This window comes from Alosa sapidissima, chromosome 17 (assembly GCF_018492685.1).
Source record: "Alosa sapidissima isolate fAloSap1 chromosome 17, fAloSap1.pri, whole genome shotgun sequence".
NCBI lineage: Eukaryota > Metazoa > Chordata > Actinopteri > Clupeiformes > Clupeidae > Alosa > Alosa sapidissima.
The window spans coordinates 6,289,496-6,314,948 of NC_055973.1; the positions used below are offsets into that span (position 1 = coordinate 6,289,496).

General features: G+C 39.8%; 2 protein-coding genes and 2 long non-coding RNA genes across 10 annotated transcripts in view; 2 read left to right on the forward strand and 2 right to left on the reverse strand.

Annotated features, from left to right (window-relative positions):
• On the forward strand, window positions 1-6,373 carry LOC121687863. Of its 4 annotated transcripts, none has more exons than XR_006024432.1 (14): window positions 1-95; window positions 1,592-1,649; window positions 1,930-2,022; window positions 2,277-2,351; window positions 2,609-2,648; window positions 2,769-2,826; window positions 3,119-3,173; window positions 3,485-3,542; window positions 4,154-4,225; window positions 4,656-4,711; window positions 4,997-5,053; window positions 5,319-5,362; window positions 5,570-5,872; window positions 6,111-6,373. It is a non-coding gene; the product is annotated as an uncharacterized LOC121687863 (long non-coding RNA). The 4 variants fall into 4 exon arrangements; XR_006024433.1 differs by having other exon boundaries at window positions 5,825-5,872; XR_006024431.1 differs by having other exon boundaries at window positions 5,319-5,872.
• On the reverse strand, window positions 6,314-16,270 carry mcmdc2 (minichromosome maintenance domain containing 2). Of its 3 annotated transcripts, XM_042066985.1 has the most exons (14): window positions 16,122-16,270; window positions 15,676-15,806; window positions 15,512-15,571; window positions 15,202-15,397; window positions 13,372-13,494; window positions 13,106-13,207; window positions 12,260-12,388; window positions 10,985-11,222; window positions 10,580-10,785; window positions 9,997-10,163; window positions 8,797-8,976; window positions 7,904-8,046; window positions 7,199-7,308; window positions 6,314-6,999 (listed from the first exon to the last, which is right to left on the reverse strand). In XM_042066985.1, exons 1-14 carry the CDS (start codon window positions 16,222-16,224, stop codon window positions 6,833-6,835), a joined length of 2,055 nt encoding a protein of 684 aa, XP_041922919.1. In that variant the 5' UTR covers window positions 16,225-16,270; the 3' UTR covers window positions 6,314-6,832. The 3 variants fall into 3 exon arrangements, with proteins under 3 accessions (XP_041922919.1, XP_041922920.1, XP_041922922.1); XM_042066986.1 differs by lacking the exon at window positions 12,260-12,388; XM_042066988.1 differs by lacking the exons at window positions 15,202-15,397; window positions 15,512-15,571; window positions 15,676-15,806 and having other exon boundaries at window positions 16,122-16,269.
• Window positions 15,697-18,494, forward strand: LOC121687864. Its single transcript, XR_006024435.1, has 2 exons — window positions 15,697-15,832; window positions 18,455-18,494. It is a non-coding gene; the product is annotated as an uncharacterized LOC121687864 (long non-coding RNA).
• Window positions 17,588-25,453, reverse strand: part of sgk3 (serum/glucocorticoid regulated kinase family member 3) — a 13,166-nt gene continuing 5,300 nt past the window's right edge. For both annotated transcript variants that reach the window (XM_042066989.1, XM_042066990.1), the window contains exons 6-17: window positions 25,210-25,285; window positions 24,990-25,039; window positions 24,730-24,787; window positions 24,108-24,191; window positions 23,877-24,008; window positions 21,557-21,669; window positions 20,491-20,527; window positions 19,923-20,009; window positions 19,561-19,656; window positions 19,194-19,349; window positions 18,795-18,884; window positions 17,588-18,713 (exon numbers count right to left, since the gene is read on the reverse strand). In XM_042066989.1, coding sequence (XP_041922923.1) covers window positions 18,543-18,713; window positions 18,795-18,884; window positions 19,194-19,349; window positions 19,561-19,656; window positions 19,923-20,009; window positions 20,491-20,527; window positions 21,557-21,669; window positions 23,877-24,008; window positions 24,108-24,191; window positions 24,730-24,787; window positions 24,990-25,039; window positions 25,210-25,285 — 1,150 coding nt within the window. In that variant the 3' untranslated portion in view covers window positions 17,588-18,542. The remainder of the gene's footprint in view (window positions 18,714-18,794; window positions 18,885-19,193; window positions 19,350-19,560; window positions 19,657-19,922; window positions 20,010-20,490; window positions 20,528-21,556; window positions 21,670-23,876; window positions 24,009-24,107; window positions 24,192-24,729; window positions 24,788-24,989; window positions 25,040-25,209; window positions 25,286-25,453) is intronic.

A 25,453-nucleotide genomic window follows, 5' to 3' on the forward strand; every position in this document is an offset into this window, starting at 1 on the left:
CATCGTTCGACCTCTTCTCAGCGGAAGCATGCTGGCAAGCATGGACCCAGCCTACAACTGTTGCAGATTGCACGGTTTTGCGTTCAATTTAACAGGTAATTTGCGTCTTTCAAATCACCTTTTTTTTTAATTTAGTAGTTAATGACATAGCATGCATTGAGTTAAGATAATAAAACCTACTGGATTCTATTTTAGCCAACCTAAAGGTAATGGGCTAGCATGTTATCTGCTCACCAGTGCATTTAACGTTAGCTAAACTGTCCGTGTAATGTTCATTATGATGGATAGCAGTGAACTACAGAGCAATTACATTCAGTTCAATAACTGTTGGGAGGGAACGTTAACTTAATTATCAAGTTACCATGCGCAAGCACAACACCAGGAAACTGCTAGTGAGCTAACGTTAGTAACTGGGCCTGTTTGCTTTGTCTTCTGTTATCAGTAGTAACGATTGATTTGATAGAAGTCAGCGGTATGTAACATTCTGTGGCATATTTTCCTTTAAGTGGACATGTTTCCTTTGCTTACTCAGTCTAAAATCTTCCACCATTAACGCTTGGCCACGTGTCGGGCAAATAGCCACATGGTATCCCTTGTATCCCTCGACACGCGTCGAGATGGATGGGAAGTAGTTCGGGCTCAAACAAAAGATTTGTGAAAGACTATTTGTGTTTTTATCTGATGTACTGGCATTTTATTTGCAGAGTGATGTACAATATTTATTAAAAGCATATTTTACATTAGGCTGATTTTTGATGCATTTCCGTCGGTATGGGTGGACCGCATATTGAAGGATCATGTTGGCCAACCAACCTTGTTATGGCGATTCGCACGAAGCCGCTTAACACTTGGTAATTAACAAGCAAAGTAAAATTATGACATGCTCAGCTGAAGGTCTAAATGTCCCAACTGGACCAGCCATAAATCATACTGGCAGCTCAGTATCCCTTTTCCAAGAATAAATGGGCCCTTTGCCATTTAGGCTGACATTGTTAGGAGTGTCCCTCACTCTGGCCAGGTCTTGGCCAGGTCCCCTGTGTGTGCCCGCACCGCTGAGGGACTACCCCCACCTAACATGCTTCTGTAGGGGAAGAAGCTCAACTTCGGTGCCCTCTGAGGGGCAGCAGTCTTGGTAAAGGTCCTGACCTTGAGTTGCCTCAGCCCTACTGAGGCCATTGTGATGGCTTGAGCACAGGGCTGCTCCCAAGCTGTGGAACATGCGACCTTTGACCATCAGTGCATTTGTCATAGTTGTCCAATCACGCCAAAGACCTATTGGCTGTTTCTTCAGTGCTGCTTATCTAGAAGTGGTGAAAAGTCAATATTTTAAACATGAGCGACCACTAATTAATTTGTACCATTTCTTTTTTTTTTGTTGAGTCAATTAAGAGTAGTAAGAAAAAGCTCATACCCCAACCGTAACATGATAATTTGACCAAGGAAATGAGAATAAATTGTGGTTTACCATCAGATGTAACTAAATAAATTATAAAACTGTAACTATGAAAATTGGTACTACTGTGTGGGGTAGTATTTTTTTACATTGAGGAAGAGATTTGTCACTTACATGATTTTTGTTCCTATATTACAGATTTGGAGAAGGGGAGTTTCTGCTTTTCTACATTTGAGATGGCAGATGCTGGCAGAAGGTAATTCTAGATGTTAATGGCAGTCAAACACTCTGATATGGATGTGCATGGCATTTAGAGTTCTCATGACAACAGCTACGAATCATAAGTAATAAGAAATAAATATATTAAGTGCCGTTTCTATAATGATTATTTTCCACATTTTCGCCGTTTACCCATCTGACCAAAAACTGGGATGGTGATACTGTGATGCACTGAACTTGAACTTTGCTACTGTGGTTTAAACTGAAAATTAAAGAGCTCTTCCATCATCTAAAAGATTTTTGTTCTTGGATTCTAGATGGCATCGACCAGGAGCAGCATTCTCTCTACCGGTGATTGCAGACTGTGAACACATGAGAATCACTTACTTCTCAAAGCACTGATGACCAATGTATGTGTGTGTGAATTTAAAGTTGTGTTGCGGCCACGTCTACAGATCCTAAAACAAGTGTGCTTGAAAGTATTGTGAAGTGCTAGAGTTTTGCTGTTTTTAAATATGATGACTTTCACATTTTTGCCGTTTACCCGTCTGACCAAAAACTGGGGTGGTGACACTGTGATCAGCTGATATTGAACCTTGCTTCTGTGGTTTGTGTTGATGACAAAAAAGGCTTGTCACTTACGATTTAGTTTTTTGTATTACAGGTTACCCTGAGCAGGAGCAATATTCTCTCTGCATCTGTGACTGCAGAACATGGAAGGTGACACAGTAATGATGGTGTGAGTATAATACAATCCATAGATGTGTAATAAAGTTGTGTTGTGACCACAGCTATAATCCATAATTTAAATGTTGCTGGGGTATGTTAAATGCTGCTCTTAATATGATGATTTTCCACATTTACGCCGTTTACCCATCTGACCAAAACTGGGGTGGTGATACTGTGATAAACTGAACTGGTAGCATGTTACTGTTTACATTGATGACCTCTCCAAGAAAGACTTAACAAATAAAGATTTTTGTTTTGGGTTTACAGATCCTGATCTTAAGGACTTCTCCGTCTGAGAGTGCAGAAGGTAATTTTAAAATATTTGAAAGTTTTCTCGTGTATAAATTTAATTGGTACTACTGTGTATGGTAGTATGGTTAGATTGAGGAAGAGGTTCGGTCACTTAAGATTTTTGTTCCTATATTAGATTTGGAGAAGGGGAGATTCTGCTTCTCCACATATGAGATTGCAGATGGTTGCAGAAGGTAATTATAGATGTTAATGGCAGTCATACACGGCATGTGCCCAGATGTGCATGGCATTTAAAAGTTCTCATGACAACAGCTACGAACCATAAGTAAACCTGGTGCACTAAAAAGAAAATGCTAAGTGGCGTTTCTATAATGATGATTTCCACATCTTCGCCGTTTACCCATCTGACCAAAAACTGGGATGGTGATACTGTGATAAACTGAACTTGAACTTTGCTACTGTGGTTTGCACTGATAATTAAAGAGCTCTTACATCACCTCAAAGGTTTTTGTTCTTGGATTCTAGATGGCATCGACCAGGAGCAACATTCTCTCTCGGTGATGGCAGACTGTGGCAGAAGGTAACTTTAAAAAAGAACACGTGGAAATCATTACTCCTCAAAGCACTGATAAGCAAAATATGTGTGTGTGTGAAATGTAAAGTTGTATTGGGGCTGTCTACAAATTATAAAACCAGTGTGCTTGAAAGTATTGTGAAGTGCTAGGGTTTTGCTGTATTTAAAATGATTTCCACATTTTCGCCGTTTACCCATCTGACCAAAAACTGGGGTGGTGATACTGTGATGAGCTGAACTTGTGCCAAGTTACTGCGGTTTGCTGTGATGACAAAAAAGTGATTGGTCTTTAACAAATTCTTTTATTACTTGTACAGATTACCCTGACCAGGGGCAGTATCTTCTCTCCACCTCTGATTGCAGAGCACACAGAAGGTGACTAAATAATGACACAATGACAATATTCTACTATGCAATATATATGATATTTAAAGTTGTCTTGTGACCAGAGCTACAAAGTACCGTAAATGTTAAAATATGAAAGACATTAAGTGAAAGACATTAAGTTTTAAAATATGAAGGACATTAAGTGTTGAATTTAATGATTTCACATTTTTGCCGTTTATATAAGTAAGTATATATACTCTTTTGATCCCGTGAGGGGAAATTTGGTCTCTGCATTTATCCCAATCCGTGAATTAGTGAAACACACTCAGCACACAGTGAACACACAGTGAGGTGAAGCACACACTAATCCCGGCGCAGTGAGCTGCCTGCTACAACAGCGGCGCTCGGGGTTAGGTGCCTTGCTCAAGGGCACTTCAGCCATGCCTACTGGTCGGGGTTCGAACCGGCAACCCTCCGGTTACAAGTCTGAAGTGCTAACCAGTAGGCTACGGTTGCCCCTAATCTTACCCATCTGACCAGAAACTGGGGTGGTGATGCTGTGATAAGCTGATATTGAACCTTGCTGTTATTGTTTGTGTTGATGACAAAAAAAATAAGTGACTCATCACTTCAGATTGTTCTTTTTTTTTGTATTACAGGTTACCTGGAGCAGGAGCAATATCTTTACATCTGTGACTGCAGAACATGGAAGGTGACCGAGTAATGATAGTGTGAGTATTACACATCTATGGATTGCTATGGATTTAAATATAAGGTTGTGTTGTGACCACAGCTGTAATCCATCAATTAAATGTTGCTGGGATATGTTAAGTGCTGCTCTTAATATGATAATTTTCCACATTTTTGCCGTTTACCCATCTGACCAAAACTGGGGTGATGATACTGTGAAACTGAACTGGTATCATGTTACGGTTTAAACTGATGACTCTCCAAGAGAGACTTAACAAATAAAGATTTCGGTTTTGGGTTTACAGATCCTGCTGTTAAGGAATTTCTTCTTTGTCTGAGAGTGCGGAAGGTCATTTTAAAATGGAAGAACGTTTTCTTGTGTATAAACATAATTGGTACGACTGTGTATGGTAGTATGGTTACATTGAGGAAGAGGTTCTTTCACTTAAGATTATTGTTCCTATATTACAGATTTGGAGAAGGAGATTCTGCTTTTCTACATCTAAGATTGCAGATGGTTGCAGAAGGTAATTATAGGTGTTGATGGCAGTCATACACTCTGATATGGATGTGCATGGCATTTTAAAGTTCTCATGACAACAGCTACAAACCATAACTAAATCTAGTGCACAAAATATGTTAAGTGCCGTTTCTGTAATGATGATTTCCACATCTTCGCCGTTTACCCATCTGACCAAAAACTGGGATGGTGATGCTGTGATAAACTGAACTTGAACTTTGCTACTGTGGTGTGCACTGATAATTTAAAGAGCTCTTCCATCACCTCAAAGATTTTTGTTCTTGGATTCTAGATGGCATCGACCAGGAGCAACGTTCTCTCTATCTGTGACGGCAGACTGTGGCAGAAGGTAACTTTAAAAAAGAATGGGAATCATTACTCCTCAAAGCACTGATTGTGGCCAAATCTACAAATCACAAAACAAGTGTGCGTGAAAGTATTGTGAAGTGCTAGAGTTTTTAAATATGATGATTTCACATTTACGCCGTTTACCCATCTGACCAAAAACTGGGGTGGTGACACTGTGATGAGCTGATATTGAAACTTGCTACTGTTTACATTAATGGCCTCTCCAGGAAAGTCAGACACTAAAGAGTTTTGTTTTGGGGTTGCAGATCCTGATCTTAAGGAATTTCTTCTCCATCTGAGAGTGCAGAAGGTAACTTTAAAAATGGTTTTCTTGTCAAACTGATGCTGTACACGCATAATAAAGTATTTTACATTTTGTTTGGCACATCTGATCAAATACTGGTGTGTGGTGACACTAGGATAAACTGAACTGACATGTATTTATAGTAGCAGATGACCTAATTTGGAAGTAATGTATGCATTCTAATTTGGAAGTAATGTATGCATTCCCTCCAAGACTGCAGGATGGAAGAGTCTCCTGTTTGGTGAAGGTGTACAGATGGTGGCAACAGTGTCAGTTTTATGATACGCAGATGACTGTTTTACTAGATCAGCGGCCTCATCTGTCTGCAAAGATCTGATGGCACTTAGATAATTCGCATGTAGTAGTAGTACCATATCAAATTGGGGTGGTGAACCTATTTAATCACTATTAAATTGTGCAAGTAATTTTTAAACTGGCTGAACTTACCCATATTTACTTTGTTTGTAGGCGAGTCATAGGATGAGGACTAGGCTGTTGCCAAGCTACTGGCTAAAGGTAATTTGAAATATTATTGAATGAAGGCCTTTCCATACTTAACCCCAGTGTTAATCTTACTGATTCTCTGTAGTCTTTGCATTATGATGATTCACTTTTGCCGTTTACCCATCTGACTAACAGGGTGGTGACATTGTGACAAACTGAATTGGCTACTAAAAATTGTTGGTATAAATTAAATGTTGTGAGATCAGAGCATTGATACATGCTTTTTTTTATTTTTTATCCCCACATATAGGTTGCTTTGATTTTGGGGATTTCTATGTGGCCCCTTGAAGATGATCCATTTGAGAAATGAGACTTGCCATGGTCACCATTTTCATCTTGTGAAAAACAGTGAATTTTCTGTCAGAGGAAGAAAGTCATTGCACACTAATCATTCCAATGTTTTGGATTAAATGTTTTTAATACACCTTACAATTATTACAATTTCCATGTTGTTAACCTGTATTTGGTCAGAGATGTGGGTAAAGATTTTCAATAAAGTCTATTTTAACTGAAGACTGAACATATTTATTTTAAGGTATTTAACAAATATAATTATTTGTGTCATTTGATATTTTTCCTCCCAAGCTTTGTGATTTTGGTTCTTGCTTATACATTTCAATCTCAACATTTTATTGAGCAATTGGCTTGACCATTTTATTTCAGTCATGCATTTTTAAATGTTAAGCTGGAAGTATGGGGCAATTCTATGTACATTAATGGTTTTAATAATACATAAATTAGATTAGTTACAATAAATAATATTGCTAATTAAAAGTATGCACACTTGAAATAAATACTTTACGTAGTGTAAATGTAATAAATAAATTCTTAATGGTAAAAATATTTCCCCTCCTATCTATTATCTGGTCAGTGTCCTCATCTGAACGTGGCCTCCTTTTCTGGCCTAATAAAATAACTTCTAAAAGTACGTCCTGAGCCCCAGCTACCTTGTCTCTGCTGTGGAGTGCAGTGCTACTCCTCGGTGATGTAGCTGGCGGCCCCGGGTGCGTAGGCGTACACAAACTGAAGGACCTGCTGGTGCAGCTCCTCCAGGGCAACGTCCCGTCTCTGCAGAGACTCCAGGTCGTGGAGATCACAGGGAAAGACGGCGTCCGGTGGAATAACAAGCGCCGAGACCCCTGCACTCCCATAGCAGACACACACACACACACACACAGCTCATAAGCACAAACTAGGTGGACTGCTTTAAGACCTGACCTACCAATCATCCAAAATAGGAGTAGGGTTTTTGCCTGACCATTGCATTAACCTTGACCTAAAACCACACAAAAAGTAAATTACAGGTTGTTTCAGGGATGGATATGATTTGGGTCTCACCATGCTTTAGCGTGATGGAGTTCTCACAGAGCAGTACAGCAATGAGGGCATCTTCCTCCATAACCTGGTTCCTTAGGCTCAGTTTACTGTGTGCCTCGGCCAGTGCAATCCTGAAACCAATGCAGAGAGGCCAGCTGAATGACTGTTAGGAGTCCTCATAAACTCAGGTTACAGTAAACCCTGCTACTGCTTCCTTGCGCTCTGACCTTCACTCGGCTTCACACACATACACAACGACCATGAAAAAGCAACTGGTTCTTGTCTCAGTATAATCTGACACAACACTGAAAGGTTTTTCAAAACATTTTGCAAGGCAACATAAAAAATTGGCCTCACTTGACATCGCTTTGGAAGAGTTGAAAGGAAGGGGTGAAAAAGTAATCAATTTGATGGATGACTTATAGAACAACCCCATCTAGTGGCTATATAAAGTATCACAAATTAGTACTCAAACCGACTTGAGCAAAGGCTCTCCACATTTTGTGACTTCATCCCAAATGTCCCCGCTTACAGTGTCTTGCAGTGCATCAACAAATTCAGGGTGTTATTAAATTGTAGGGTATACCATACATTACAGACCTATTGAAATTCTACTTCTGCTTTATACCTTATGGAAAGTGTCCACAAGTCTTTAAAAAGCGGTACTGTGTTATATACTGTTTATACTGTACTATAAACATACTATAACCATTCTGCAACACTTACAGTAGTTTGATGGAGGCAACTGACACAGAGGAGCCTTGCGTGGTGTCGGAGCGGACTCTACGGCTGGCCATGTAGTAGCCATGGATCATCTTCTCCGCCTGCGGGCTCATCTCTACCTGTAGACTCCGTGCAAAGGCCAGGAGCTAGAGAGGGGAGCCCAATCTCAATTCTATACAATTCCATTTTTATTTTATTGACTTGTATAACAGTTTCAACAATAGACATGGGCCTCAAATTTAAATGACAAAGTGCAAGGTCTAAAGTCTAAAGCTAATTTAATACCTAGGCAATATCTTTTTGCTAATTTATTACCATGAGCAAAATCCTAATTGGTGGGTCAGCTCCATGCTCCTCATGAAGACACTTTGCCTGTTGCCTCACATCGATATGAGGGCCTACTGTCTCAAAGTGTTTTACTGAGCTCAAAGCCACACCCATCTCTGTCCATCTGTACCTGCTAGGAGCAGACTCAGGAGCGGACCTGGCCCTGATAGGGGTACTGTGCAGTTTCCATTGTCTTCAAGGGTTACTGTACCCTATTATTACATAGTATTACTTTGCTTTCAAAACAAGGGTGCGTTAAGCTGCTGGAAACACACGAGAATATGCGGTCATGTTATTGGTTCTACTAATCTAATTGTAATGGAACAGGAAGGAAAGTATGTAGGAGCTTCCTCCTCTTAATTTCTAATTTATGATCCCTGCTATGGCAATGGATCTCCTATTCAAACAGGAAAACTGCAGCACAAACGCACGTCAGGCTTAATCAGTAGTGGCTTCTGCTCATTAGTCACTGCAGCCACAGGAAATGCGAGGGGTCAAGTCGAACGGGATCATCGAAAGTCAGAAATTCATTTCCATTTGCCTGCCACATGTCTGTGGTCTAACGTTACCTCCTTGTAGTCTTGTGTGGTAAACTGCATGCAGGCTGGGTAGAGAGGCTCCCCTGGCTGGATGGCCTGCCTAAGAGTGTGCACCGTTATTGGGAGAGAGACCGGATGTCCCCCCAGGTCTCGACACTGAATCATCAGGCCAAACGTCTCGGCTACCTTAGGTGGGACTGAACCAATCTCCTACAGTGTGGAGCAGATAGATTTCCATTGCATCAAAACTGTAGGAATTGCAGTGAGCAATAATTTGCCATTATGCCTTTCACAATGACATACCAGATACTATTGTGAGTGTACCACTAGTATCTATTGCTCTTCTATGCTTTTATTTGCTATTACTATTTGCTTGTGTTTATGTAAAGCACATTGAATGACCTCTGTGTATGAAATGTGCTCTATAAATAAACTTGACTTGACTACCAGAGGACTCGTGTACCAGAGGACTTTTTTCAAGGGGAAATGACTGTAATTGTCTATGCTTTTGTCTGTGGCTAAATTAAGCCTTGGGTGTTTGCATTAGTGAGAGCTATTAGGTGTGTCTATTGTGTCCACTTCCTGTATCAGAATGTGCCCTAAATATGGACCATGAGGTCAGAGAGAAAGCAAGCCTCTGGAACGTGAACTATGTCATCTTGAAAAGTGTTAACTTTTGAAAAGTAGGACGTGGTGCGTCACTGAAATGTGCTTCGACATAACAGTCTGAAAGCATTGTTTGGCTTCTTGTCCAATCATGTCCATACATCCAAGCTAACCATGAAAAATATCCCTCACCGCTGCTGAAGTGACAACAATAGGATCCTCACAACGGAAAGAGACACAAATGCAAAGACATGACAAGAAAGCATTTTTCAAATGCTGGAAACACAGTTGGAAATTTCTCACAACATAACTATATTGCAACTATCTAATATGATATAAAATGACATTCAACATATTGTATATCATACATTCTCATCCACATTACTATTAAACCACAATAAACATGCTTCATACTGCAGAAACGATATGATAGACTGGTTTATAGAAAATGACCTCGCTGCACATTTATATATTTATTTCTATGACCTTATACAAGCACATTCTCTGTGTGTATTGTATTCCTGCCACATTTAAATGTAATGTATATCTAAATACAAAATTAGTCAAGACCAGCTGTGATACTCGGGACAGATAATGCAGACTGAGGATCCGATGCAAGCCTACCACTGAGCCCAAGGCTACGGTGTCGTTTTTGGCTGACTTCTTTGAGGTAGTGGCCGTGTTGGCCAGCGCCCAGAAGTTACACTGCAGGGGGAAGGAGAGCTGCTGCTCAGAGTCGTCTCCGTACTTCTTCCCAGGGATGAAGACGGACACTGCCCTGCTCTCCAGGCCTATGGTAAGATCAGGAACAGGAAAATGGCTCGAAATAGCTAGTGGCATAGATCCACAGTAACCCAGGGATCATGGATCTGTACTTCAACTTCAATTCCTTCCAGAAGACAACTTCAGTTCCTCCCAGAGGACAGAAATAAACAATGTTCGGTCCTCTCATGATATCACTATTTAATTCTATTGTTCATTTTCTGTGATTATTTCCTTAAAGGAATGGTTTTGCACTGATTTACACTGTCAATATGAGAGAATGACTCATTATGTTCTGAATTGATTACACTACATAAAACCCAAACAATCACATATAAACTTAACAACAAAAATACTGTTGGCTTCTGAGTATTGATGATTGACTATCAAGCTACCTTACTTAGGACAAGAAACTACAAAGAGGCATCTGAGTGGCCTCAAGTACCTGACTGGAGGGCGTCCATCTTGTCCTTCCTGTAGATGCTGAGGTCACCTAGTAGGCACACCCCTCCAGTGGCCAGCAGGGCAGAGCCGGCGTGGATGTTTGCTGTGCCAACGCCATGCTCGTCCTTCGACAGCAATGAAAACAGCTCTCCTGTGGCGTGGTGGCGGACACCACGCGCGGCCAGGGCTAGACTATACGTCATGAGCCTGAAGTACACAAGCAAACAAGTGCGCCCTTCATGACTGGACCTCATCCATACACATACATCCATCCATACCAAAGTCAGTCACTTTCTGTCATATTCATGGTATCCATTCAGTGTTTACTAGCACTGGTCGGTCTGTCTGTCTATCTATCTATCTATCTAGTCATCAGTACCAAACTTAGTGTTGGTGTTTACAGAACCTGTCTATGATGAGAGTATCGCTGGTCAGTGCCAGCACATCCAGCCATGTGTGTGAGTCCAGGCCTGTGTCTCCACTATGAACCAGGCTCAGCAGAAGACCCAGCTTCAGGGTGGTGTAGAGGCCTGGTGGAACCACCTGGGCACCGAATGAGTTGGTCACCACAGCAGAGAACCTCCATGGAGACCCGCCCATGGACGTAAACAAAGCCTGGAAGTTTTTACTGACTTTGCAGGGATCTAGGTAATATACAAATGAGAATGAAGGATTAGAACCTAATTTGATACTATTATCCCAAGATTACCCTAACACTTTTCAATATAAAGAAATATAAATTAGGGCTGTCAATCGATTAAAAAAATTAATCTAATTAATTACATACTCTGTGATTAATTCATCTAAATTAATCACATATATAATCTTTGCTGTGAAAGTATTTTAAATATTTAAATTCAAATGAATCATTGAATAATCAGCATTACTGACATTAAAGTTCAAAAACTCTTTCATTATTATTTTCACTGTTCAAATAATGGCCATAATAATCTATGATATGACCTAATATGCTGAGGAAATAAATTCAACAGTGCTTTGGAAAGAAGTTTTTTTTTCACATACAAGGCATTTCAGGCCACAGATATAACCTCTAGGGGACACAATGAAAATAAATTAACACTCCCCTCAATGTCAACACTTATTTCTTTGCATTGATGTGCGACTATAGAGTTGATGAACTCCGGTGATATGCAAATTCCTTGCTGCAGACATTGCAGAGGACTTTATTTTCAACACTTTATTTTTATCAACACCATCAGGCCATTTTTTAAAAGTAAATGTTCCAATCAATGATCCAGGCAGCACGTTTTCTTCTCTCTCCTTCAGTTTACAGTCTACAGTTTACTGACTAGAACGGCTCGGGGTCAAAGGTCATACGGAATCGATTAATCTGCACTAATTTTTTTTTAATCAGTTATTTTTTCTGAAATTAATTAATCAAAATTAATCAGTTATTTTGACAGCCCTAATATAAATATATTATAACATAAGGGCAACAAAGTTAACCTAGTATAACCAGTGAAAGCTGAATTGGGAGCAACTGACAGGCGGTGCCAGGCTAAAGGCTATTGGCCTAGGCTAATACAGATCATTAACTTGTTTAATAGCAATATGCACTGGTCCTGTTAAATAAACCAGAAAATAATTGGCATAAATAAATAAAATAGAGATGGTAGAGCGAGAATGTCATGTCATCAGGAATGCTAAAGTGGGTCCTTACTCTCTGGCATCCACGGCTGAATGCTGCTGGCCTCCACGCTCCAGGTGACAGTGGGCCACTGGTGGACGTGCGCCGGAATGCCCACCACCCTGTAGAGCCGTCCGATTCTCATGGAGTTGCACAGTTCATCTAATCATTAAGAAACTAAACAATAACAGTCCAGGGGAGAGTTGTTCTCGCTGATTATTTAACAGCCGTGCATGCCACCTAGCGCGGCTGCCAAAAGAAACAAAGCGTGGTTTTGTGAACAAAGATCCCACTATGTGTGCTGCTAGCTAATGAGTGTTCCTTACCTTTTTTAACATATATGTTTAGTAACTGGAGCCAAATGTATTGAATTCCTCTCTTAGACTGGGTCAACAGCATATGCTAATACTGGCACCGAGAATAGACAGGCCCCCAAGAGACCTGACTGGACAATATTATTGGAAGGGACAAGAACACTCAATATTACACTGGGGGCAACTGCATGGCAGCCAGCTCCTGAGTCTATTTATTTGAAGTCTCTAAAAGGCTCTGTGTCTAAAAAGTTAATTTAAGAATATGGAGTAAATTGCAGACATCTTTTTTCCAACCCTAAAGTAGTTTACCTGATTGTGTTCACCCCAAAGAATTTCATGTCTCACAAGAATTTGGAAGCGTTGAATGTGGTGTGCAAACTACGGGGAATTTTCAAAATGACATTTACCAGTGAAGCCGCTAGACTTCAATGAGCCTGTCCACATGGGAAGTGTACCATAATAAAAGACCTCCTGCTAAATGCATCTAACATGGAAAACTAAAGCCTAGTGACATCCCCCAAACACCAGTACTGACAAGTACAGAAATGCAGCTGTGGATAGATACCTCTCAGGAACAGGGTGACAGACTGATATCTGAGCGAGGAAGGTGGGTGAACTCCCAGCACATCCAGTGCATCAACATGTATCAGTTCCACCAGCTGCTTATCTGTAACAGTAACAGAACATTTCCCACTGGTCTCCATCTCACCGCTCATGCCTAAATCAACACTTCTACTTTAACGTGCACACACTTTCTTTTGAAATGCTGCCTGCTTAGATTGGCTCATTTAACGAGGTGTGTCCACTAGGTGCCGGACCAGACTGGCTCACCCCCCAGCACTCTGGACTTGACGTCCTCTTTAAGTGGCGAGGAGCAGAGGAGGCAGGTGAAGTCACTCCTGACTGTGGCCGTCTCTGTGGCTCCTGGGGCGTGCACTCGAATGTGATGAAATCCTGTAGATCAGAGGAGCCAAGATCCATCAGTGCAGAGACCAAGAAGGTTATAGAAAAGAAAAATGTGTATCAGGGGAATCTATCATATGCATGGACACTGCCAAGGTGAGTGATCCATGTCAAATAAATGCATAAATGAAGCCCCTACTCAAAAATGTCTAGATCAGGGGTCTCAAACTCCCGGCCCGCGTCCGGCCCAATTCCGGCCCGCGACCTATGTCAAAATAATAATGTAATCCGGCCCTTGAGGGTATTTTTTAATCGCGACAAACAACGATACTGATTAAAATAGACGATAGATCCAAGAACGGTGACAAATCTCATTTGTATAACACTCATTTAGTGTTATAGGAATATAACACTCTCCTCCATTATTTGCTAGACATCCAGAGCTTGATTCAAACCAAAATCGCTGCACAACGTTTTCAGGAAATACTTGTATTACACGCGAGAAACACAAAGACGTGCATTTGTAATGACGCGGAAGCGATGCAATAGTTTTGCACAAATTGAAGCAGACACAGCAGGCCTACTAGCCTGGCTCGTCAGATACAGGCCTACACCAAATGTTGAAAAACGTTCACGTGTGATGGAGTCTTGGGTAGGCTATGTTATTCACCTATTCTGATACTGAAGGAGAATATCCTGTTGGAGATTATGATCGATCGTCTATTGACAGTGATGGTCACGATGTGAATGGTGGAGGTGCGTCTTTTCGCGTATAGCACGGTGTCCACTAAGCATACCATGCTTATTTCGACCCTCTGCCCAACATAGCTTGGAGGTTGCAGTGGTAATCGTGATGATAGTGTCCGTAATGGACGTGCTACAGACAGCAGGGGTTGTAGAAATAGGGCTTTGAAGAACTACAAAGTCACCCGCGATATAGGAACTGATTTGACCAGGATACTTTATTGTAGGCCTTGTGGTTATAGGCTAGTAATAGTTTACTATTGTTGGTATACATCTTAGGTGTTTTCCTGTTAATTTGTTATGTGGGTAATATGACAAAAAAGAAATTAAATCTGCTCAAATATGTTCATCCAGTATTTACTGAAAGGTGCATATTGCTTGCCATCCAGTGGCAAATTAGATGGGTAAATGTACCCCCTTCATAAACTTTTGTTTATACTCAAAGATTTTTACATTTACAGTAGGACTTTATCTCTGACCACTTTCAAGCCATGGCCTTTTGAAATTTTGATATAAAAATTCAATGGTTGTTTTCTTAACCCTGACGCCTAGTTTGCCAGGTTAAAACAGTTATGAGGGGGGAATATTTTTATTTGGTGTGAAACACACACATAAGCCTACCTGTTTTTATGCTTTTTTGTTTGTTTTTATAATTTGCATTAATATTTATTTAATCATTATTTTATTTATAAGCTAAGGTTGCTAGCACAGGTGTCTAAAAATAGATAAAAAGTCTTGCACTTTCTGTTTGTAGTTTTGTGTTTGAAAATACAGTTGAAAATACAGTTTGAAAAAAAAACAAAACATTGCATTTTAGGAAATACCCGTTCTTTTTTTGTATTATTCTTTAACACTGATGTGGCCCTCCAACGAGATGACATTGGCAAAAGTGGCCCCCAGCTCATTTGAGTTTGAGACCCCTGGTCTAGATAGTGTAGCAGCTATTCAAGAGTAAAACCATCCTGATAGACCATTGTTCTAGCTTCATATTCGATCATTGGTTGAGAGTAATACCTTCAGCACCTGAGCAGTCCTCATTCGAACAAAGGAACCGAGCCCCCTGTGTGTATTTTGTGACCGGTGTCATGGCAATTACGAGGCCCTCCATGGCCATAGGTCGCATTGGTCCATAGCCCCTTGGAAATTCGCAAAGACTCAATTGATAGTTGGGAAATGGGGGCAGGTGAGTTACTTTCAAGACAACATTTACCTGAGAAAAGGAATGAAACTGTTCTCATTTAGACAGTTTACAATTAAGCCAATATTATAAGGCCCATTTTTTGTTTCAATTAATGGCCCCAATAACCCAACGTGAGATGATCACCTGACTTTCCGTATGAATTTGGTCCAAAAGTGACAGTGTTTTAATGGAAAAAAAGCAAACCTGGATGATTGGAGAAGACACATGACTAGAACAGTGAGACCACAACAAACTAACAGGTTTAATCTGTGACCCTAAATAGGACAGGCTGAGCTAACGTTACTTACCGACCGAAACAAGGCTCTGGCTTTCAGTGGGTCATGTAAAACAATGTCCCCTAATCTGCCATCTAGTTCAATCAGGTCGGTGGGGTTCACATGAAAACTGAAGCGATAGACGGCATCCCTCTGAGGGGATTCTACAGGGCACGTCCAGAAAAGACAGGTAAATTAAGCTCTAACGTTAACTTTAGTGGTGTAACGTTAGTCACTGTAGTGTTATCTTTTCACAGGTTTAATGTGGTTCAAGAATTAAATCACAGTGACCGGAGAACGAACGGCAACTGACTGCCATGTAAGGTTACCATTGAAAGTAGGACTAATGCATGATACAATAAATGAACGTTAACGTTAAGTTAACGCAAATTAACTTGTTCGCTAGCCAGTAACGTTAACGTTAGTTCAATTCTCAAAGACTATGTTAAAATTGATTTCAAAAGTCAGATTCAGCTCACCTTTAAATGATTTACAGTCATCTAAAAGCTGTTGAAGCCCACCAGTCTTGTCTAAATACGAAACTATTGCTTCTTTCAAGGATAGAATATCCTCCATTATCATTTGTCTTATCAAAGATTCTAGTCTGCTCTTATTGTGGTTCTCGTAGCCCAGGGGTCTCAAACTCCCGGCCCGCGGGCCAAATCCGGCCCAATTCCGGCCCGCGACCTATGTCAAAATAATAATGTAATCCGACCCTTGAGGGTATTTTTAATTGCGACAAACAACGATACTGATTAAAATAGACGATAAATCCAAGTACGGTGACAAATCTCATGTGTACTCTCCCCCATTATTTGCTAGACATCCTTGATTCAAACCAAAGCTGCACAACGTTTTCAGGAAATACTTACACGCGAGAAACACGAAGACGTGCATTTGTAATGACGCGGAAGCGATGCAATAGTTTTGCACAAATTGAAGCAGACATAGCAGGCCTACTAGCCTGGCTCGTCAGATACAGGCCTACACCAAATGTTGAAAAACGTTCACGTGTGATGGAGTCTTGGGTAGGCTATGTTATTCAATTATTCTGATTCTGAAGGAGAATATCCTGTTGGAGATTATGATCGATCGTCTATTGACAGTGATGGCCACGATGTGAATGGTGGAGGTGCGTCTTTTCGCGTATACCACGGTGTCATACCATGCTTATTTCGACCCTCTGCCCAACATAGCTTGGAGGTTGCAGTGGTAATCGTGATGATAAGTGTCCATAATGGACGTGCTACAGACAGCAGGGGTTGTAGAAATAGGCCTTAGAAGAACTACAAAGTCACCCGCGATATAGGAACTGATTTGACCAGGATACTTTATTGTAGGCCTTGTGGTTATAGGCTAGTAATAGTTTACTATCGTTGGTATACATCTTAGGTGTTTTCCTGTTAATTTGTTATGTGGGTAATATGACAAAAAAAAAGTAAATCTGCTCAAATATGTTCATCCAGTATTTAGTATTTTGGCAAATTAGATGGGTAAATTTACCCCTAGTTTGCCAGATTTAAAACAGTTATGAGGGGGAAATATTTTTATTTGGTGTGAAACACACATAGGCCTACCTGTTTTTATGCTTTTTTGTTTGTTTTTATAATTTGTATTAATATTTATTTAATCATTATTTTATTTATAAGCTAAGGTTGCTAGCACAGGTGTCTAAAAATAGATAAAAAGTCTTGCACTTGTAGTTTTGTGTTTGAAAATACAGTATTTGGAGAAAAAAAACATTGCATTTTAGGAAATACACGTTCTTTTTTTGTATTATTCTTTAATACTGACGTGGCCCTCCAACGAGATGACATTGGCAGAAGTGGCCCCCAGCTCATTTGAGTTTGAGACCCCTGTCGTAGCCTATGCATAGCAACGTAGCTAAAGCCAGAGCCACCTACCGCTCTAAAGCTACATCTACACCAAACTTCAGGACACTTGATTAACAATCCAAAGAAACGTTTATTGAGGACAGTATCTTACAGCTTGAGGGTAAACCACCATAGGCCACAGCCTACTAAACGTACTTTTTAAAAAGCAAAACAAACAAAAGATACAGGAGCTTTTGGGAAGGGTCAATTAGACTACTGTACGGTATTTCTGTTTTTTTAGTGCTTGTAACAGACCCTAGCTACGCTATAGCTGCACTTTATATGGTCCCCTTGCAAATCCAACTCTGTAACTTTACATCTCAGATGAGTTCTGTACAAAAGTGCTCATATTTTTCAGTAAGCACAAAATATCAATTCATTTCGTGTTTTGAAAAAAGGTCAAAATATATATTCATACTTCCATTTATCGGCCTATTCAAAGTTTCCATTATAAACAAAATCCTAAATTGCATATGTTATATTAACATACATTTACCCGGCTAGGGCATGTATAACAATCTTTGGGTGAGAGGGGTGAGAGGCAAAACAAAATGGTTCAGCCCATTTTATAATTAAATGTGATACTTTTACAAAGATGATCATATTACCCAAATGGAATTTGTATGAATAATTTTATCAATATATAATAGGCTAGCCTACTTTACAATTCAAAGATGTTAGACTTCTTTGCTGTATTACGGTTCAATTCATGGAAAAAAGATTAACCATGGAAAATAATTTTGAACAAAGCCAACAATAGATATCAGGTAAGTCAATAGTTTTAAAAAATATAACTCTGTTATTTGAGAAATAAAAAATAAAGATTTGAAACACACTGTCTCAAACCATTCACTCATTTCTGTTTTATGTTATTAAGTGCTATGCTCACATCTTGAGTCCATCCTCCTAATCAAAAAATGCTTCCCTTATATCCAAAGGAATGATCTACAAGCAAGGCAATTATTACAAAGGAGGCAGTGGAGCCCGGTTCAACGCAGCACACCAAGTTTTCCAGAATTCCAGTTCTCACAGGAATGAGTCATCGGAAGGTGGGGCATAAGAGAACCCCAGGAAGGCGTCATCAGCCTCCATAACACTGGCGTTGACAATGGAATGCTCGGTGGAGTAGCAAACAGAGTTGGGGACAGTTTCGTCTGTGAACTCTGGGTCAAAATTAGTGAGGTCATACGGAGAATCCTGCAAGAGAGAGCAAATATTCAAATTTTTTTCTGCATTGTTACATATGATTCATTTATGCTTAATCTGAATGAAATTTACCACATTAGGGTTGAACGGAGGTGAGACTTTCTTCTGCTCTAGGTCATCCCAATTAATGGAAGCAAAGAAGTTGTGTCTCTTAACTTCATTCTGAAAGACAATAAAATACATTTATTTGAATGCGAGATTAATGTGACTAAATACACTTTGCTTTTTTACTTGTGAGGTTAAATAAGAGTCTACAATATCACAACTGAATTTCTTCTGTCAAGAGCCTCATTAAAAGAAATTCATAGACGAAATAAATCCTTCTTTGCTAACCCCACCACCCAAATCTCAGCCTGCACCTTTTACTGCTAATGTCTCCAAGATAGTGGTGGTAGGCTACACGTTATTCCCACTAGAGGGAGACATCTGTACGACTGCACACAACAGTGCGAGATGGACGCGAGCACTTACAAAGTCGTCCCTGTAGCCCAGCCTCCTGGTGTGGTCCTTCTCCAGCAGTGCCTGCAGTATTGACCAGGCGGTCGAAGAGGCTCCTGGCCGCATCAGCAGGTCCTTGTGGAGTATGTTGTCATACATCTCATGGGTGTCTCTGCTGTAGAATGGGGGCTAATCAAAAGAAAGAGAATCGTTTAAATGTATAATGTATAAATATAAATGTCACACTTTTCCAATGTTGTTATTAATTATGATAGATAGCTCTTTTGTAACTGTTCTTGGTACAGCATACTAAATCGGCATTGGCATTGGCAAAGTAATAAAAGAAGTCTCATTTGAACAAAAATTCAAGTTCAAGATACATTCAAGTTCAAGAACATACCAGGCCAAATAGCATCTCATATAGCACCGAACCAAGGCACCACCAGTCCACTGTGTTATCATATGGCTGCTTCCTTAATACCTCAGGGGCTAGATACTGTTCATGCATGGGGCACACAATTGCACAATATTACATTCATTACATATGTCTATAAATATGCCTATTACACATTTTTGTGTAGATCATTCAAAGGCTTATATATACTGATTAAGCACAAGCTATTCAGTCAAAAATGTATTGAGGGTGAAATTTTAAGACTGACTTTCACTTTTTTGACAGGGAATTCACATGAAATCACAATAGCAACAAAGTATTGTGAAACAGGAAAAAAATGAAATGACATTTTCAAAACTGATATTTACCTCTGGTGTCCCACAAAACGTGGTTGTTGTATCTGCTTGGGAAATGCCTTCCTTGCACAATCCAAAGTCCGTTAAGACTATATGTCCCTAATAAAGACAGCAGACGGACATGTTTAAACAGCATTATACCACACAGGCCACTCTTTCACTTCCAACGAAAAGCTGAGGAAATCATTTGTTTAAGAGGAATGCAGGTCCAACTCCCTTATCCCACTCCATTAGCCTGAGATAGGGATTACAACACAAAAATCAAAACTAGTCTTTACTAGAACATTATTGTAGGGCCTACAAACTATTTTATTTGGCTACTGAATGGTACAGTTTCAAGGTGCACTGAGCCGCATTCTTATTTAGAGGTCAAAGTGTTGGAATCTTAGACTTACAATACAGATACCTTCAGCTAGACTTCAAAGGGGGCAATATGACCAACTGCCGACATAAGGGATTTGGGAATGTAGGTGTAACAGGTCCTCATATACGTCTCTTGAAATCTGACCCCAGAAAATTCAGCTAAATACATAATCTGATACCAGAACTACAACAGGCTTCAGAGGGAGGGAAATCTTACTTGGTAGTCCAGCAGAATATTCTCTGGCTTCAGATCCCTGGAAAGACACAGACCATTTTGTTGGAGCAGCATACTTAGGCAGATAACACAACAATGACAATTCTTAAGGGCATAGCAATGGCCTTCAGTGTAAGCCAACACAATTATACATATTTTCATCGGAATGTCTGTGCAGAGTATTATGATGTGAACTCTTCATATTTAAAAAATACTTTAGATTATAACATATCCTACTTGAAGAAAATAATGTTCATTCAATTGTGCTCATTGGGGCCTCATAAATAATAGAAAGCATGATTTCTGAAGGTGTATGATAAAGTTTAATGCTAAACTTAGACATGTGCAATAACATCTCTAATGTCCTGTTGTATTCCTTGTATCTGTACAACACAACCTATTCCAAATGAAAATGATGTGAGGAGCACTTCCACCTACATTGAGGTCTATCCAAGAAATAGTTTCCCTAGTATTATCAATCTATCCAAGGAACTGTAAAATGTTTTATGACTGGCGAAATAAACATGAATGCAACCAGAGAAAACATTGGGTCAATGTTCACTTAAATGTGAATGTGACTAGAAAACTGGGGCAGTTCAGCACAAGAGCTACATTACTGAACTAAATGAATGTGAAGACTTTTTCCAAAAATAAACGTTAACTAAATTTGGCCAACACGAACGGAAAAGATCTTTTGAGGTGACATGTGCACTGTGTGCACTCTAAAGAAATTGTGCTCACATGTCAGTTATTCCACAAAAATGAGCATGCTGTTGTAACTGATGACATTAGCAAAGACCAAAATTGCTATGACCAATAGGAGTACAGCAGGCAGGCACTTCAAAGAAATGGTTAAGTTTGGAATGTCCAGTAACATTTTTTTGGTCAATGTGAAAAGGAAATTGTATGGATAATTGAGAAGAGGCATGTTGCATTTAATTCCATGCACATAAAATAGTGAATTAAGGGAAAAGGCACCAGCAAAAATTTGCCAAACTTGTATATATGAGAGAATGAACTATTTTTGTAGCAGGTCATCGAAATGGGTAAAAATCAAAAGAGGAAATACCTGTAAACAATATTGAGAGAATGCAAATAGCCGAGGGCACTTGCTATCTCTGCGATGTAGAACTTTGCTCTAAGCTCAGGGAAGGTCCGTTCTTTTTGCAGATGGAAAAACAGCTGCAGCAAAAAATAACACATTATATTAAACTACAATTAAGACTTCAGGTATTACAGCAGATAAACAGATGAACCAGGCACAAAAGAAGCTGTACTCTCTTGCAGCCAAGAGACATCTGGACATCCCATCAATAAGGGGGGATGGGAAGCATCATTTGGGAGAGAGTGAGATGCACTTTTTAATCTGTTCAGTTAAATTCACTATGCCAAAAGACTGCCAAACCCCTTATTATGACCGCCGCGCAGCGAAGTCAGATTTTCTTTTTTTTTCTTTTTTGCATGTCCAAATTTCCGTCAAGGATTCCCGGGACACTGAAAGACCGGGGTAGACGAAACTTGGTGGGCATGTAACCCCATATGGATAGCATGGAACCATCGTTTTTCGTTTTGATCTGTAGCCCCCCCGCTGGACTGCACCCCCCGAAAGGAGGGTAGGGCAGACACAGTTTTCTGTGAATATCTCGAGAACCGTAAGGTTTAGGAGGACCATTTTTTTTGTATGTTGATCTCAAGGGGCCATGTCAACCCATTCCATAACCACTCATTTCATGTATAGCGCCACCTAGTTAAACACAAAAAAGTAAAAATGAGGTGTTGTAATCGCAGGTATCTGTGACCTAACATAGTCAAAACTGCACGAAATTGGAAGTGTAGGATCATTATGACACCCTCTGAATGCACGCCAAGTTTCGTGGAATTCCGTTCATGGGGGGCCCGCGCACGCACACACATACATTCACAGTAATCATACGTATGACACATACTCACACAGTAGACATATGTACGCATGCATGCACATGCACAAACATACATACGCAGACACACACACACACACGCACACAATTCAAGAATTTCTCAGAAATGAAATTATGAACAGGCAAGATGGGGGTGGGGTTGTATAAAATGAATTTTACATGTGAAATCTATGAACTAATCATGTTTTGGTACTTGTTGTCTAGCAGATACCAGTGAGAATTGAGTGTGGATAATGCAATTTAGTGAGACAGAATCATATAGGCCTTTCAGCGGGATTTATTTTTGTGGAAAAAATGTGCTGGACTGGGCGGCGGTCATACATCTAGTTAAACTAGAGTGCTGCTTTCCCCAACAAGATCTAAGATGGTTTCCCATCCTCCAGACAAACAAAGAAAAAGACAAGGCCCTCGCAGCAAAACCAGTTCACCAACACTATCAGCATAATGGACTCTTGCTTAACTAGCCCACTGAGAACTACACAGGTCTCATGGTCAGTCATGATTGGAGCTGGTTCCCTGGGATGATTATAGTGAACCAAAGCTGTTATAGGCAAGTCTCGACTTGGCAGCCATCTTGGCAATTTCTGCATATCAGCCTCCTATCTAAATGAATGGAAAGAGACTCAATAAATAAAAGACAAATAAAATGGCTAAACAGATCTTTGAAGTACACAATTGGAATTACTGGAAGTACACAACTGACATTAAAAGGCATTAACATTTATTTTCTAGTGCTGGAGGTGACACATTACTCTTATCATTCTTGTCCACAGCAACGATTTAAAATGAGAAAGAAATAAGGTTTGTGCTTAAAGAAAATGGTGTTTGAGAAAATGGTCAAAAACCACCCAGTGGCAAATCACTGTCCAGACTGATAACCTGTCAGAGACTAATGTGATCAGAACACTTTTCACCAAATTCAAGTGGAGAAATTCCTCTTCTCCAATCATCTTCTTGTTGTTTTTTTTTTTTTTGGACAATAAATAATTTCTATTATACTTCAAAAATTGGAAGAACTGAAACTAACATGAAATATGTTCTTTATTGTTTGCTTCTGCACAGATCCGTACAGTGACTAAATGTTGGTCAGTTAGATGCACTCAAAAAAGAACCCCATGATCCTGTTGAAAAAAATATGAGCAGTTGTGCTTTCTAACACCTCATTTGTGCAACGCAGAGCAAGGACCATGAACTGTTCAAAATTAGTCAGCCTTTGTCCAAAGTGGGTTTCCTTGTGCCTTCTAATCTACTTAGCTCTAGCCACATGTGAATTTGTAGACTGCCCTGTTTGAGCAGAAAATTGACCTTCCAAAATGAATCACAAGCCAGATGTCAGTCATTTGCCAAACTAACTGGCCGAACAGCTTCTTTTGTTTTTATTATGCCCAAAGCCAACCCTCTTCTAGATAGCATGCATGGGCATGCAGTGCCCACGTGTTCAAAAGTACTCACTTCTCCACCGTTGACAAAGTCCAAGACGAAGTACAACTTGTCTGTCGTCTGGAAGGAATAATGCAAGCCAACCAGGAAGGGGTGCTGCACATTTTTCAACAGTACATTGCGCTCAGCCATGATATGTTTTTGCTAAAGTTCACAAAAGAAAGAACAACACAGAGATGGATGGTAAATAAGAACATGAAGGAAAAAGTGTATAGTACAGTTTTGAGAAAAACAGCTGTTTACCTCTCTCCTGTTTAAAATGACCTTTTTCTGCAAAACTTTGATGGCGTAACACTTCCCATCTCGTTTCCGTTTTGCAAGTAGAACCTTTGTGGGAAACGCAAGGAGTGGGGAATGTACATTAGCTCCAACATCGAAACAAAGCTGGGAGATATGAATATGGATGCTTCATTCTTGCATTGCTGAACTCTCAATTCTCATTTGGGAAACCCAAATGTTGAGAAAATACAGAACTGAAAATTGTATCCCTAACCATACAGAACTTAATCAAGAGACTTCATTGTTCCTGTTTGAGCTTCACATTTGCTGCCGCCCCTGACTGCACATTAATGATCTTTTTTTCTGAAGAACTTTAGCCAATATTAACCATTTTTTATTAAAGCTGTTCTGCGCAATATTAGCCATTCACCATTAAACTTCCATGAGACATAGTCCCCAGCAGTCCCTTCCAATTCCTTCAATGTGCAATTACTGGTTAATTTCCACACATTTATGTATATAAGCTTAATATAAATCAGCGACCCAAATGCATTTCAGTCTCCCGATTTCCGAAGGAAAAACATTTAGCTTTCAGCAGTTTGTAGTCAAAAATATGGTTATATGGACAAAGTTTGGATAAACATACCTTTCCAAAACTTCCTTTGCCAATGACTTTCAAGAAGTCAAAGTCACTGGGTTTTGCACTGAGGAAATGAAAACAAAATACAGTTTGCAAGTCATGGTGAAATCTTGGTATGACACATATACAGTAGGTGCAGGCTTTAGTATGTGTGTCTTTTAATAACATATCGATTAATAATTACAGACATGCTCTTTCAGAAAATGCAAATAACAATACACCCAAGTGTAAACATACAATAACTGACTCAACTGACTCGTACTTACTGTGGATTTCCAGATGGACCCAAGTTAATATTTCTGGAGGTAGTGGTGTTCTAACAACAAAAAAGATCCAATGTAAGCATACTCATGCTTGCTACACCATACAGATTAAACAGCAATTGTTTTGTGCTTATCCTAGATTGGTTGACATAATTCCAAATTCTGTGATGTTGACAAACAGTGTAGGTTTATTTTAATTAGATTCATTAAGTCGTTGACAAACCTTTTCATCCTCATCCTCTGAGGCATCTGAGAAGTGTTTGAATTTGTCCATCTGAAGGAAAGCTCGCACATCAGGACTGTGTGTTTGAGTCAGCAAGAGAAAAAAGATAAAAAGTCACAAGTTAGACGTCTGACTATGACTGAAACAAAGCCACTGCTGTTAGAAGTATATACAGCCCACAGCCACCAGCTACCATTAGGGAATGAACTACAGAACTGATTAGAGATCATATTAGAAAAATCAT

What these genes read in the sequence shown, in the direction of transcription:
- mcmdc2 (XM_042066985.1), bottom strand. Translation starts at nt 16,224, where the DNA reads ATGATAATGGAGGATATTCTATCCTTGAAAGAAGCAATAGTTTCGTAT. An exon ending in GATGGACGCCCTCCAGTCAG is followed by an intron (nt 10,164 to 10,579) that starts GTACTTGAGGCC and finishes ATCTTACCATAG; the next exon opens with GCCTGGAGAGCAGGGCAGTG. An exon ending in CCGTAGCCTTGGGCTCAGTG is followed by an intron (nt 8,977 to 9,996) that starts GTAGGCTTGCAT and finishes TCCACACTGTAG; the next exon opens with GAGATTGGTTCAGTCCCACC.